General features: G+C 39.2%; 1 protein-coding gene across 2 annotated transcripts in view; it reads right to left on the reverse strand.

Annotated features, from left to right (window-relative positions):
* LOC128689528 (receptor-type tyrosine-protein phosphatase T-like) overlaps positions 1-16910 on the reverse strand; it is a 208285-nt gene that overhangs the window by 137851 nt on the left and 53524 nt on the right. For both annotated transcript variants that reach the window (XM_070086130.1, XM_070086131.1), the window contains 3 exons: positions 11632-11757; positions 10874-10974; positions 4075-4261 (listed from right to left, as the gene is read on the reverse strand). In XM_070086130.1, coding sequence (XP_069942231.1) covers positions 4075-4261; positions 10874-10974; positions 11632-11757 — 414 coding nt within the window. The remainder of the gene's footprint in view (positions 1-4074; positions 4262-10873; positions 10975-11631; positions 11758-16910) is intronic.

Consider the following 16910-nt stretch of genomic DNA (forward strand, 5'->3'; position numbering starts at 1 on the left):
ACATTACCTTCAGGGAGAGTGTTGGGTGAGTACATGAATCATTACCATCACATTACCTTCAGGGAGAGTGTTGGGTGAGTACATGAATCATTACTGTCACATTACCTTCAGGGAGAGTGTTGGGTGAGTACATGAATCATTACTGTCACATTACCTTCAGGGAGAGTGTTGGGTAAGTACATGAATCATTACTGTCACCTTACCTTCAGGGAGAGTGTTGGGTAAGTACATGAATCATTACTGTCACATTACCTTCAGGGGGAGTGTTGGGTAAGTACATGAATCATTACTGTCACATTACCTTCAGGGGGAGTGTTGGGTGAGTACATGAATCATTACCATCACATTACCTTCAGGGAGAGTGTTGGGTAAGTACATGAATCATTACTGTCACATTACCTTCAGGGAGAGTGTTGGGTAAGTACATGAATCATTACTGTCACCTTACCTTCAGGGAGAGTGTTGGGTGAGTACATGAATCATTACTGTCACATTACCTTCAGGGGGAGTGTTGGGTGAGTACATGAATCATTACTGTCACCTTACCTTCAGGGAGAGTGTTGGGTGAGTACATGAATCATTACTGTCACATTACCTTCAGGGAGAGTGTTGGGTAAGTACATGAATCATTACTGTCACATTACCTTCAGGGAGAGTGTTGGGTGAGTACATGAATCATTACCATCACATTACCTTCAGGGAGAGTGTTGGGTGAGTACATGAATCATTACTGTCACATTACCTTCAGGGAGAGTGTTGGGTGAGTACATGAATCATTACCATCACATTACCTTCAGGGAGAGTGTTGGGTGAGTACATGAATCATTACTGTCACATTACCTTCAGGGAGAGTGTTGGGTGAGTACATGAATCATTCACATTCCTTCAAATTGGTGTACATGAATCATGCCATACCCCTTACATTGGAAATGTTGAGTGAGCCACCAGATCATTGTCCACGTGCCTTCAGGAAGTGTTGGGTAATGCATGATGTTGTGCAGCCCCTTTGAGAGAGTGTGGTACATGAATCGTACTGTGCCATCAGGGTCATGGGTGAGTACATGGTCATTACTGTCCACATTACCTTCAGAAGTGTTTGGGTAATTACACAGATATTACTGTCACACTTACATGAAGTATTTGGGTGGTACTGGAATGCACATATTACCTTCCAGGAGAGTGTTTTAGGTAAGTACATGAATCATTACTATGCATTTAGAGAGAGTGTTGGTGATGCTGCAGATCATTCTGTCATTCCTTCAGAAGTAGTGGGTGAGTAGATGTGTATCACATTTACCTTCAGAAGTGTTGAGTAAATACATGAATCGTGCATGCATACCTTCAGGAGAATGGTGGGTGATACATGAATCATTGCATGCATTGTGGAAGTGTTGGGTGGAGTACATGAATGGCCTGTCACCTTACAACTGAGGGAGGTGGTGAGTACATGATCATGCCATACCCTTCAGGAGAGTGTTGGGTGCGTGATCATTACTGTCACATTACGGCTTCAGGGAGGTGTTGGGTGATGTGGAATCATTACCATCCACATTTACCTTCAGGAGGTGTTGGGTGATACATGAATCATTACTGTCACGGCCACGCCCAGGAGAGTGTTGGGTGGAGTACATAGATCGTGCATCCATTATAGCCTTCCCAGGAGTGTTAGTGCATTGCATGAATCCTTCTGTCACATGCCTTCAGGAGAGAGTATTTGGTGAGAATGCATGGATGTTACCATCATACAACAGGGGAGGTGTTGGTGAGTATGAATCATTACTGTCTCACATTACCTTCAGGAAGGTGTTGGGTGAGTGCAGATGTTTGTCCATACTGTCAGGAAGTGTTGAGTGAGTACTGTGAATCTTCTATGCATTACCTTTGGGAGAGTGTTGGGTGATGCATGAATCATTCTTTACATTGGGGAGAGTGTTTGAGTGGGTGCAGATGTTGTCACATACCTTCAGGAGAGTGTTGGTGAGTATAGTCCAGTGCCACCATGCCATTACCTTCAGGAAGTGTAGTTGATATGAATCATTGTCACATTACACTTGGGAGAGTGTTGGTGATGCAGATCATTTACCATGCGTACCTTCAGAGAGTGTTGAGTAAGTACACAGGTGTTCTTTTGTCACATTGCCAGGAAGTGTTGGAGGTGAGTACATGGTGAATCATTACTGTCCACATTCCTTCCAGTGTTGAGTAGAGTATGAATATTACCTGCACTACCTTCCAGGAGATGTGTTGGAGTGATCATAGATCATTACTGTCACGAGCATTACCTGAGAGAGTGTTGGGTGGAGTACATAGATGTTCATATCTGTACCTTCAGGAGAGTGTTGGGAGTGGTATGATGTTGCCATCCATTACCTTGGGAAGTGTTTGAGTGAGTACATGGATCATTCCCCTGTCACATGCTTCCAGGAGTGTTGGGTAAAGTGTGATCAGTACCATCCACATTACCTTCAGGAGGTGTTGAGACAGTGCAGATGTTCATCCACATTACTGTGGGAGAGTGTGGTTGGTACATGGATCTTCTGTCACATTACCTTCAGGAAAGTGGGTGATGTGAATCAGCCATCGCCACCCTTCAGAAGTGTGGGTGGTCATTGAATCATTACATCACATTCACCTTCAGGGGAGGTCGTGGGGTGAGTGCGCCAGATAGTTACTGTCACATTACCTTCAGGAGAGTGTTACAAGGTATTATGAGATGTTCTGTGCCTTATGGAAGTGTTTGTTGATGCATGATCCTTCCTTATGTCCTTACCTTCAAGTGTTTGGGTAAGTGCAGATGTTCTGTCACATTTACAACTAGAGAGTGTGATTTGATACATGAATCATTTATATACCACACTAGAAGTGTTGGGCATTTTATGATGTTATAAATTATTCAGAAGTGTTCAGGTAAAGTGGATATTACCTGTATTCACACAGTGTTGGGTAAGTACATGAATCATTACTGTCACCTTACCTTCAGGGAGAGTGTTGGGTAAGTACATGAATCATTACTGTCACATTACCTTCAGGGGGAGTGTTGGGTAAGTACATGAATCATTACCATCACATTACCTTCAGGGAGAGTGTTGGGTAAGTACATGAATCATTACTGTCACATTACCTTCAGGGAGAGTGTCATTACCTTCAGGGAGAGTGTTGGGTAAGTACATGAATCATTACTGTCACCTTACCTTCAGGGAGAGTGTTGGGTGAGTACATGAATCATTACTGTCACATTACCTTCAGGGGGAGTGTTGGGTGAGTACATGAATCATTACTGTCACCTTACCTTCAGGGAGAGTGTTGGGTGAGTACATGAATCATTACTGTCACATTACCTTCAGGGAGAGTGTTGGGTAAGTACATGAATCATTACTGTCACCTTACCTTCAGGGAGAGTGTTGGGTGAGTACATGAATCATTACTGTCACATTACCTTCAGGGGGAGTGTTGGGTGAGTACATGAATCATTACTGTCACCTTACCTTCAGGGAGAGTGTTGGGTGAGTACATGAATCATTACTGTCACATTACCTTCAGGGGGAGTGTTGGGTGAGTACATGAATCATTACTGTCACCTTACCTTCAGGGAGAGTGTTGGGTGAGTACATGAATCATTACTGTCACATTACCTTCAGGGAGAGTGTTGGGTGAGTACATGAATCATTACTGTCACCTTACCTTCAGGGAGAGTGTTGGGTGAGTACATGAATCATTCATTACCTTCAGGGAGTGTGTTGGGTAAGTACATGAATCATTACTGTCACATTACCTTCAGGGAGAGTGTTGGGTGAGTACATGAATCATTACTGTCACCTTACCTTCAGGGAGAGTGTTGGGTGAGTACATGAATCATTACTGTCACATTACCTTCAGGGAGAGTGTTGGGTGAGTACATGAATCATTACTGTCACATTACCTTCAGGGAGAGTGTTGGGTGAGTACATGAATCATTCCTTACCTTCAGGGAATGTGTTGGGTAAGTACATGAATCACTGTTTTCACCTTACATTCAGGAAGTGTTGACATTAGTGTTGGGTAAGTAAATGATTCCTCAATATTACTCTTTCTTACCTTCAGGTAGAGTTCTGGGATTTTTGCAGGAGTGTTGACTGTGACCTCCAGAATTTGCAGCGACCACACATATGTTGTAATTGGCATAGGGTTCCAGGTTTGAGAGATCTAAGGATGCAGCATTCACTATGGCTGTCACTGGTTCACTGCTCTTTCTTCTGCCATTACAGCTCTCGTATCCAAGAAACTGTATGTAACATATACTTATTATTTAGAGAATAAATCAAGAGTCACCTCTTCACATGGAAATAGGATATCATTTGTGTACTTTACAATTTAGATTTAAAAAAACTACAAGTTAAAACTACGATAAAATATTACTTATTAAAACACAATTTATGTAACTTTATTGTAGTATGTGACACTTAATCACAAACACTAATGTTATCTTAAATTACAAGACTAACACTGATATGTGTCCTCTAACAGAAGAAGCAGACACGTATCTTAACAATGAAAGTACAGCACCAGAAAAGTACGTGTCTTAAGTTGTTAGTTTAATATGTTTATTATGCACCCCATACCCATCCTGTGGGCGGTAGTCAAAAGATTACAGAGGTACATAATGGGTCCAGGGACTGGGCCTCAAAGTTTTGATAGCTGAGCAAGTTACAGAGGTAATGAATTCACAATTTACAAAGGTAATGAACTCACAATTTACAAAGGTAATGAACTCCAGGTAGGTCTAGTCACAATCATGACAAGTTACAAAGGTATTTACAGATTACAGAGGTACACAATGGGTCCAGGGACCGGGCTCCAAAGTTTTGATGTCTTAAGAAGAGAAAGAATATGATATACCAAGCAGTTGAGAGAATTAAATAACAGGTTTAGAATAACAGCAAAAACAATATGACGATAAATTGCTGAAACAAAACTCTGATGAATTAAGAAGGTAAAAAATTAAGTTGGTAGCTAAGGCATGAATTTGATTATTAAAATGACAGGGTAAGACATGAATCTGATGGTTAAGGTGACAGAATAAGATATGAATCTGATAGTTAAGGTGACAAAATAAGATATGAATCTGATGGTTAAGGTGACAGAGTAAGATATGAATCAGATAATTAAGGTGACAGTAAGACATGAATCTGATGGTTAAGGTGACAGAATAAGATATGAATCTGATAGTTAAGGTGACAGAATAAGATATGAATCTGATAGTTAAGGTGACAGAGTAAGATATGAATCTGATAATTAAGGTGACAGAGTAAGATATGAATCTGATAGTTAAGGTGACAGAGTACGATATGAATCTGATAATTAAGGTGACAGTAAGACATGAATCTGATGGTTAAGGTGACAGAATAAGATATGAATCTGATAGTTAAGGTGACAGAGTAAGATATGAATCTGATAGTTAAGGTGACAGTAAGACATGAATCTGATGGTTAAGGTGACAGAATAAGATATGAATCTGATAGTTAAGGTGACAGAGTAAGATATGAATCTGATAGTTAAGGTGACAGAGTAAGATATGAATCTGATAATTAAGGTGACAGTAAGACATGAATCTGATGGTTAAGGTGACAGAATAAGATATGAATCTGATAGTTAAGGTGACAGAATAAGATATGAATCTGATGGTTAAGGTGACAGAGTAAGATATGAATCAGATAATTAAGGTGACAGAATAAGACATGAATCTGATAGTTAAGGTGACAGAATAAGATATGAATCTGATAGTTAAGGTGACAGAGTAAGATATAAATCTGATAAGGTGACAGTAAGACATGAATCTGATAGTTAAGGTGACAGAGTAAGATATGAATCTAATAGCTAAGGTGACAGAGTAAGATATGAATCTAATAGTTAAGGTGACAGAGTAAGATGTGAATCTAATAATTAAGATGACAGAAAAAGATATGAATCTGATAGTTAAGGTGACAGAGTAAGATATAAATCTGATAATTAAGGTGACAGTAAGACATGAATCTGATGGTTAAGGTGACAGAATAAGATATGAATCTGATAGTTAAGGTGACAGAGTAAGATATGAATCTGATAGTTAAGGTGACAAGAGTAAGATATGAATCTGATAGTTAAGGTGACAGAGTAAGATATGAATCTAATAGCTAAGGTGACAGAGTAAGATATGAATCTAATAGTTAAGGTGACAGAGTAAGATGTGAATCTAATAATTAAGATGACAGAGTAAGATATGAATCTAATAGTTAAGGTGACAGAGTAAGATGTGAATCTAATAATTAAGATGACAGAAAAAGATATGAATCTGATAGTTAAGGTGACAGAGTAAGATATGAATCTGATAGTTAAGGTGACAAAGTAAGATATGAATCTAATAGTTAAGATGACAGAATAAGATATGAATCTGATAGTTAAGGTGACAGAGTAGGATATGAATCTGATAATTAAGGTGACAGAGTAAGATATGAATCTGATAGTTAATGTGACAGTAAAACATGAATCTGATAGTTAAGGTGACAGAGTAAGATATGAATCTGATAGTTAATGTGACAGTAAAACATGAATCTGATAGTTAAGGTGACAGAGTAAGACATGAATCTGATGGTTAAAGTGACAGAGTAAGTTATGAATCTGATAGTTAAGGTGACAGAGTAAGACATGAATCTGATGGTTAAAGTGACAGAGTAAGTTATGAATCTGATAGTTAAGGTGACAGAGTAAGATATGAATCTGATAGTTAAGGTGACAGAGTAAGATATGAATCTGATAGTTAAGGTGACAGAGTAAGATATGAATCTGATAGTTAAGGTGACAGAGTAAGACATGAATCTGATGGTTAAAGTGACAGAGTAAGATATGAATCTGATAGTTAAGGTGACAGAGTAAGATATGAATCTGATAGTTAAGGTGACAGAGTAAGATATGAATCTGATAGTTAATGTGACAGTAAAACATGAATGTGATAGTCAAGATGGCAGACTCACACCAATCATTCCATACCATCTTACAGGAGAACAGTACACATACAGATAATTCTTAAACATCTGTTAGGCAGTTGTCTCAAATTTCCTGGGTTACTTGCCATGCCAGCACATGGTGATGCAGGATGTTGGAACACTGTAGTTCTGCTGACAAACTTCCGACAAAGTGGATGTTAGTAACATCCATGAACCTTGTTGATCTTCTTGGATGTGTCATGGATGTGACTTTTAATGCATGACAGAATAATGGTAGACGGATTGTAATAAGACAAATGAATCCCAACAACTAGAGGACAATGGTCATGAATGCATACACTTAGTACAGCTTTATTGAAGATATTAAGACCCTGGAACCTTGATCACTTCATTTAATGCATTTAAAGTGATCAAGGTTTCAGGATCTGAGGTCTGGTTTGGGAGAAGTCAAAAGAGAGGTAACAGGTGAGTTCTAAATTATAAGGTGAAGTATCTGCACTTCTGTACACATGATAAAGTCCATTCCTGGATGTAACATTGTAATAAATGTTTCCCAGCAAACTGTGTCAGTTTTACTGTTCTTAGATATATGTCATCTTCTAAACTCTAACCCAGAGATACCCAACATGGGGCATACGCCCCACAAGGGAACAATTTGAATGCTTTTGTGGTGGTGGGGGTGCAATTTGAATGTTTTTAGGAGGCCATTTGAAAATGTTACAATAAAATTTATTTAATTTTGCTGTGTTGTAATTTTACCCAATATTATGCCTTTTCAACACCCAAATTAGTTTTTACATTGAGGGGAAACATCAAAGTTTTTGAGGTGTCTAGGTGGGGCATGACAAAAAAAGGTTGGGAATGACTGTAATCTAACCACTGAAAACCAAGCTCTGGAAAGTTTCTAAACTCACAAACAGACAGAGTGTAAAAGCACAAAGAATCTTAATGAATCCAAATTTGTAAATCTGTTATTAATGTGGATAAGTATTATGGCATATATCTGAGGTGCTGCTGGCCGGGATAGTATTAAAGGGAGCACAACTAGGATATCTATTGCCGAGGCATCAATGAAGATACCCAGGTGTTGCAGATGTCTCTTATTCATCAACTCGTCAGGACTGTACACCATCATTAACATGAACCAGGAGGATGCTCTGCTTTTGATTTGCAAATCTCTAGAAAATGATTTTTCTCACTGATGACACCAGCAAATGTTTGATGGGTAACTGCATCAGAATACTTCTCGCAGCATATCAGACTAACAAGAATCCTATTTCTATGGATTCTGAAAAAAATAGGTTACTAATAAACATTTTACTTTTTTTTTTTTTTTTTTTTTTTTGCAACACGTCGGCTGTCTCCCACCGAGGCAGGGTGACCCAAAAAAGAAAGGAACACTTTCACCTTAATTCACACATAATCACTGTCTTTGCAGAGGTGCCCAGATATGACAGTTTAGATGTCATTCCAAACGACCAATATCCCAAACCCCTCCTTTAAAGGAGGGGTTTGGGATATTGGCACTGTACTTCCCGCCTCCATGACTCAAGTCCGGCTAATCAGTTTCCCTGAATCCCTTATCTTGCTTACAACACATCGTCAGGTCCCAAAAACCATTCGTCTTCATTCATATATTAAATAATTAAATAACATAATATTTTACCGTGCAATAAGCTGGAGGATGACAAAGCAAATTCACTGTTGTTTATCCCAGAGGCAGATTTTTTAAAGTAATAATAATAATATCTTAATTTCTACAGCAACCACCCAGGGAGGTACTACTGTCCTGCCAAGTGAGTGTAAAATGGAAGACTGTAATTGTTTTACATGATGGTAGGATTGCTGGTGTCTTTTTTCTGTCTCATATGCATGCAAGAATTCAGGTACGTCTTGCTACTTCTTACACTTAGGTCACACTACACATACATGTACAAGTATATATACACACCCTTCTGGGTTTTCTTCTATTTTCTTACTAGTTCTTGTTCTTGTTTATTTCCTCTTATCTCCATGGGGAAGTGGAGCAGAATTCTTCCTCCGTAAGCCATGCGTGTTGTAAGAAGCGACTGAAATACCGGGAGCAAGGGGCTAGTAACCCTTTCTCCTGTATATATTACTAAATTTAAAAGGAGTAACTTTCGTCTTTTATTTTGGGGCGCCCTGCCTAGGTGGGATACGGCCAGTTTGTTGAAAGAAGAGGATCTTTATCTCTAGAAGTACATGTACAACGTATACAGGCCTAGCTGACGTCATTGACATACTACTATACTGAACAGGCACCTAAAGTTAGTAACTGATCAGATGGGCTGTGGGTCGTACGTCGAGATGTGTGTAGCTAACAGTAACAGCCTGGTTGATCAGGCCCTGATCCACCGTGAGCCCTGGTCACAGACCAGGCTGTGGGGGCGTTGACCCCCAAAAACCCTTTCCAGGTATATGCAGAGCATTTCGGGCAAATTAGGTCAGTTTTGTCAGAGGAAGCGACCCACACCAGTTGATTAACACCCAGGTACCCATTTTATTGATGGGTGAACAGGAACAACAGGTGTAAGGAAACAAGCCCAATGTTTCCACTGTTAGACAATACACCCTCCCTCCCTCCCTCCACTCTTCAAAGACCTAAACCTACTCCTGGTCACAGACCGGGCCATGGGGGCATTGACCCCAGACACCCTCTCCAGGTATAATCCAGATATACTCACTATACAAAACATTCACTCGTACTACTATGCAACCTACATTTACAGAACAATCAATTCTAATATTAATCCCGACCTGAAGCTCTTTCTCGACAGTCGCAATAGGACGCATAGGCATAACACTAGGACCAAAAATATCTATTGCAGTCCCTATGTCAGGCTAAATCTTTTCAAAAACTCAATGCACATAAAAGGGCCCAAAATCTGGAACTCTGCCAGAAATCTTCAGAACCGCTGACTCAACAAGCATTTTTAAAACTACAGTTAAAAAGCACCTTATCTCCTTTATCTATCCCAGCCCATCATATATACATATGTAAAACAACTATACATGCATTCGTTCAATATCAGGAACATAGGTATAATATTATAATCAATATATACTTACTCTCAATATCTGTAATCTTCTCAAATGTTAATCATTCTATTGTGTCTGCCTTAGGTTAATAATCAAAACTGTAATTCCTCTCTGCTAAACCAATTAAAGCCATATAGCATGAACCAATATAATATTCAATTCTCTTGTACTCATTGTAAACTCACCTAATGGCTATATGTACAAATTTAGCGAATTGTTATTGCCTTATTAATCTTAAGTTGAAGTTTGCCTGAAATGCTTCGTACATATAAGGGGGCTTTTGGCACATACACTCAGTTATTATACTCCTTTGTACAAACATGTATCATGTAATAATCTTGGTAGAATTACCGACAATATGTCAAGCCGTAACGGCTTGACAAAGCTCCTGGAGAGCGAAACGTTGCCACAATAAAAATGTCACATTAGTTGCACTTGTGTCCTTTTACATTACAAACATGTATCATGCTAAAATAAAGATATTATTATTATTACTGGCGGGAATCAAACCACGGATCCTCAGCGTGTGAAGCAAGAACTTTGCCTACCAGGCCATGAGCCACCCAAAACAGATAGTTTCTAACAGGTTTCTGGTATAAATTCACTAATTTGTAAATAAAAATGAAGAATGCTATATAACAGTAAATTAATGTTGACATACAGAGGGATATTGCAATTTTAAAGGGAAGAATATTTATAGGGCAAACAATGTTTGCCTTCCTTATAAATACTAGACAATGTAGATGGATAACAATAAACAGATGGCCCACAAATGAGTTACTAATAACTGGTGACATGGGTCACTAAATACTGGCACTCTTGCAATCATTCCTGGGAGGTGAAAGAGTATATACCTGATGTGTGACAAAGTAGATTTCACCGATGTTTCCATTAGTGATGGTAATTCTCAGTGCTCGGTGGAGTCTCTTGACAGACACTTGTGGTGATGAGGGAGCTGTGGAAGTACACAGTACTAGTAACATGGTAGTTGTTACGGCCTCCTACCAAACTGGTGGTTAAGTAGTTAACCTGCTGTGAGGCAAGTTAACTATTTATCTACGGTAATTTTTTTGTGTGTCAAACTAGTGTTTTGTAAAATATGGGAGCCTGTCCGGGATGATTATATCTGGGATGATGATCATCCGGGATGATTCTGTAAGGGATGATGATTATTATGATTGTTTTTGTACTTATGATGATTATTTTTTACTTACTAATGATTATTTTTTACTTACTTGATATTTTTTGACTTTGTACATAAAATACGTAGCTATATCAAAGATAAAGACTTCTTATGTTTTCATACAAAGTATATTTATAGTAGAGATTGCAAATTGTAGTGTTTGTAATCCCGAACTCTCCCATATTACAACACTAGTAACAGGCTAATGAAACAAAAATACACCCTACCTGTGTAGAGGTAATGGCTTTTTTGTGTCAAACTAGTGTTTTGTAATAGTAGTTATGTAGTGATAGCACAGACATGGAGAACACTAGTGGTAATAAAACAAACATGAAGAACATTAGTGTTGATTACAAGGGTGTTCAATACTTTCCAGGGGGTAACAGCTAGCATAACAAACTTAAAGACAACACTGAAGGACACACTCACCAGCAGTACAAACAGCTCCACCCTGACAACCTTGGATACAAGTGCCTGTAAAGCGGTCACACTCACTATCCTTACAACCTTCACAGCTCTCACTACAGTCTGCTCCAAACTTTCCAACTGGACACTCTGAAACAAGATAACTGTATGTGACAAGTGTTCCACTTGGGCACTCTGAAACAACACCTTACCTACTGCTTACTATCAGTCCTAGCATGTAAATTTAGCTATTATTTAACACTGACAATTCAGCATATATTATGCATGTTATAAATAAATAATAAATAATATAAATACTAACAAATAATATAAATCCTAACAAACAGAACACAAAGAGTAGTAGTAAACAGAGGTGGCTACGGTGAAAAGCTCTATTCCACACAGCACAGTACTCGCTCCCATACTGTTCCTCGTCTTCATATCTGACATAGACAGAGATGTAAGCCACAGCTCAGTGTCTTTTCCTTTGCAGATGACACCCGAATTTGCATGACAGTGTCCTCCATTAAAGACACCGCAAGACTCCAGGCGGATATGGACCAAATCTTTATATGGGCCGCAGAAAACAATATTTAGTTCAATGATGAGAAATTTCAATTACTCCAATATGGAAAATGTGAAGAAATTAAAACTATGTTGGAGTATAAAACAAATTCCAACCAAACAATAGAGCGGAAAACTAATGTAAAAGACCTGGGAGTGATCATCTCAAGAGGATCTCACCTTCAAAGACCATAACAGAGTATCAATTGCATCTGCCAGAAAAATGACAGGATGGATAATGAGAACCTTTAAAACTAGGGATGCCAAGCCCACGATGACACTCTTCAGGTCACTTGTTCTATCTAGGCTGGAATATTGCTGCACACTAACAACACCTTTCAAGGCAAGTGTAATTGGTGACCTAGAAAATGTAGAGAACCTTCACGGCACAAATAACTGTGATAAAACACATAAATTAGTGGGAACCCTTGAAGTTCCTCAACATGTACTCCCTAGAATGCAGGCAGGAGATACACTTGGAAAATCCTAGAGGGATTAGTACCAAACTTGCACTCGAAAATCACTCCCTACGAAAGCAAAAGAATCGGCAGACGATGCAACATCCCCCCAATGAAAAGCAAGGGCGCCACTAGCACGATAAGAGACAACACGTCAAGTGTCAGGGGCCCAACACTGTTCAACTGCCTCCCAGCATACATAAGGGAGATTACCAACAGACCCCTGGCTGTCTTCAAGAAGGCACTGGACAGGCACCTAAAGTCATTAACCTGACCAGCCGGGCTGTGGTTCGTACGGAGGGTTTCGTGCGGCCAACAGCAACAGCCTGGTTGATCAGGCCCTGATCCATAATGAAGCCTGGTGACAGACCGGGCTGTGGGGGCATTGACCCCCGAAACCATCTCCAGATATACTCCAGGTATTATGAAATGTTTAATGTAAATACCATTTTTAGCTACAATAAGAGAGTGGTGCTTGTGGTGTCTCATCTTCAATATTCTGCTCATCACAATTTTTTAAAATTTCTAAAGTTTACAGTATTTACTAGTTCTTCCTTTAATTCATTCCACTGGTTAACTATTCTATTTGAGAAGAAAAATGTTCTACTAGCCTTACCACTGCATTTTTACCTCTTGTTATACTTTTTGCACTCACTAAGAAATCTACATCTACTTTTGCAAGTCCCATAAAGACCTAATATATGATTATCATGTATCTTCTTTTCTTGTTACCATCCAACATGGAAAACCTCAATCTTTCATCCTAGTTCATTTTGCTCAACTCTGGCAGATATTTTGTAGTTTTTCTCTGAACATTTTCTAACTTATCTGTGTGTTTTGTGAAGTGTGAGGCACCACACAAGCACTGCATATTCCAAGTTTTTCCTAATACATATAGTTACAAACGACTTTCTTAACATTTCACCATCCATATATTTGAAAGGTATTTCATAGGTTTGCCAGTGTAATAAATGAGTTCCTCACAATCTCATTTACCCTTATGTGATCTTCTGGTGACAATTTCTTGTTAATAATTACTCCTAGATCTCTCTACCTGATACTTTCAATATTTTGTCCCACAGTCTATATTCTTCATACTGACATACCCTGATATCACTCTCTCATTTCTAATACAGTACATGACATTTATTTACACTGAATTCCATCATCTATCAATCCATATGTTCAATGTATCTAAAGTCATAATTTTTTTTATCCCTTCTGTTCTGCGTGTCTGTTAGTTGTTAGATATTAACGGCACTTATATGTTGGTGAGTAAGTGGTGGACACTATGGTTTGTACTGTACTCGCTTAATTGTGATTGCAGGGGTCGAGACTCAGCTTCTACCAGACTGTGTTTGTGTGTGTGTGTATATTCTGGCCTCCATAATATCTGTCTATGAACTTTGGTCTCCCCAATTCTCTGTGTGTAATATATGGCCTCCACAATGCTGTGTGAACTGTGACCTTCACAATGTTTTGTGTATTCTGCCTTCCACAATGTTGTGAGTACTGTGACCTTCACAATGTTTTGTGTGTATTCTGGCTTCCACAATGTAATGTGTATTGTGGCCTCCACAATGCTTTGTGTGTATTCTGGCTTCCACAATGTTGTGTGAACTGTGACCTTCACAATGTTTTGTGTATTCTGGCTTCCACAATGCTGTGTGTATTGTGACCTCCACAATGTTGTGTATTCTGGCTTCCACAATGCTGTGTGTATTGTGACCTCCACAATGTTGTGTATTCTGGCTTCCACAATGCTGTGTGTATTGTGACCTCCACAATGTTGTGTATTCTGGCTTCAACAATGCTGTGTGCATTGTGACCTCCACAATGTTGTGTATTCTGGCTTCCACAATGCTGTGTGTATTGTGGCCTCCACAATGTTGTGTATTCTGGCTTCCACAATGCTGTGTGTATTGTGGCCTCCACAGTGTTGTATATTCTGGCTTCCACAGCTCTCTGTATATACGGTTACTTCCACATCAGCATACACATCAGTTAGCATATACATCAGTTAGTATAACCATAAGCAGGGTCAGATTAAGGCATGGGCTTTAGGGGCTGCAGCCCAGGGTCCTCCACCAGCTGGAGGGCCTCCAGAGATTAAGTGAAAAGTGTTCACTGTTACTGCTTCAAGTTTATAATTTTTTTTTTCAACAAGTCAGCCGTCTCCCACCGAGGCAGGGTGACCCAAAAAGAAAGAAAATCCCCAAAGAGAAAATACTTTCATCATTCAACACTTTCACCTCACTCATACATAATCACTGTTTTTTTTCAGAGGTGCTCAGAATACAACAGTTTAGATTTATATACGTATAAAGATACACAACATATCCCTCCAAACTGCCAATATCCCAAACCCCTCCTTTAAAGTGCAGGCATTGTACTTCCAATTTCCAGGACTCAAGTCCGGCTATATATTCCCTGAATCCCTTCACTAAATATTACCCTGCTCACACTCCAACAGCTCGTCAGGTCCCAAATACCATTCGTCTCCATTCACTCCTATCTAACACGCTCACGCACGCTTGCTGAAAGTCCAAGCCCCTCGCCCACAAAACCTCCTTTACCCCATCCCTCCAACCTTTTCGAGGACGACCCTTACCCCGCCTTCCTTCCCCTATGCTCTCCATGTCATTCTACTTTGATCCATTCTCTCTAAATGACCAAACCACCTCAACAACCCCTCTTCAGTCCTCTGACTAATACTTTTATTAATTCCACACCTTCTCCTAATTTTCACACTCTGAATTCTCTGCATAATATTTACACCACACATTGCCCTTAGACAGCATATCTCCACTGACTCCTCGCTGCAGCATTTACAACCCAAGCTTCACACCCATATAAGTGTGTTGGTATCACTATACTTTCATACATTCCCTTCTTTGCCTACACAGATAACGTTTTTTGTCTCCACATATACCTCAATGCACCACTTACTTTTTTTGCTTCATCAATTCTATGATTAACCTCACCCTTCATAAATTCATCTGCTGACACGTCAACTCCCAAATATCTGAAAACATTCACTTCTTCCATACTCCTCTCCAATTTGATACCCAATTTTTCTTTCTCTAAATCATTTGATACCCTCATCACCTTACTCTTATCTATATTCACTTTCAACTTTCTACCTTTACACACTCCCAAACTCATCCACTAACCTTTGCAATTTTTCTTTAGAATCTCCCATAAGCACAGTATCATCAGCAAAAAAGTAACTGTGTCAATTCCTATTTTGTATTTGATTCCCCATAATTTAATCCCACCCCTCTCCCCAACACCCTAGCATTTACTTCTTTTACAACCTATAATTATAGTAAGTTATTACAACATGTATATAATGAACTGTTAATTGTTGTGACTAATTCTGGATAGAGATTTAAGAGTGGATCAGTATAAGGCAAGAGTTATTCGGTTTGTTTATTCCCAACAGTACAGTGTCATTGTCTCAACTTGTAAAGCCTCGCAGCAAAGGCCTACCTTTCGTTTTATATAATTTTTGGTTTATAATTTTTTAATGATGGCTGAATTAAGTTTTATATTAATGATGTGCCTTTTGCCAGTGTGTTAATACCTGGAGAGGGTTTTGGGGATCAACGCCTCCACGGTCCTGTGACCAGGACTCATGGTGGATCAGAGCCTGATCAATCAGGTTGTTAATGTTGGCCACACACAAACCGACATATGAACTACAGCCTGGCTGGTCAGGTACTGACTTTAGGTGCCTGTTATCTCTTAGTGTAGTCGTGGCGCCCCTGGTTTTCACTGCGGGGATGTTGCATCTCCTGCCCAGTCTTTTGATTTCTATGGAGTGATTTTCGTGTGCAAATTTGGGACCAGTCCCTCTACGATTTTCCAAGTGTATATTATCATGTATCTTTCTCGTCTGAATTTCAGGGAGTACAAATCAAGGGACTTCAACCGTTCCCAGTAATTTAGGGGTTTTATCGTACTTATATATGCTGTTAAAGTTATGTGTACATTCTCTAGGTCTGCAATTTCGCCTGTTTTGAAAGGGGCCTTTAGTGTGCAGCAGTATTCCAGCCTCAAAGAACAAGTGATTTGAAGAGATTCATCATGGACTTGGCATCCCTAGTTTTGAAGGTTCTCATTATCCATCCTATCATTTTCCTAGCAGATGTTGTAGATACATTGTTGTGATCTTTGAAAGTGAGATTCTCTGACATTATCACTCCCAGATCCTTTATATTAGTTTTTCTTTTATTGTGTGATTGGAATTTGTTTTATACTCCGATACACTTTTAATTT

The sequence above is a fragment of the Cherax quadricarinatus genome, chromosome 18 (genome assembly GCF_038502225.1).
Source record: "Cherax quadricarinatus isolate ZL_2023a chromosome 18, ASM3850222v1, whole genome shotgun sequence".
Lineage (NCBI taxonomy): Eukaryota > Metazoa > Arthropoda > Malacostraca > Decapoda > Parastacidae > Cherax > Cherax quadricarinatus.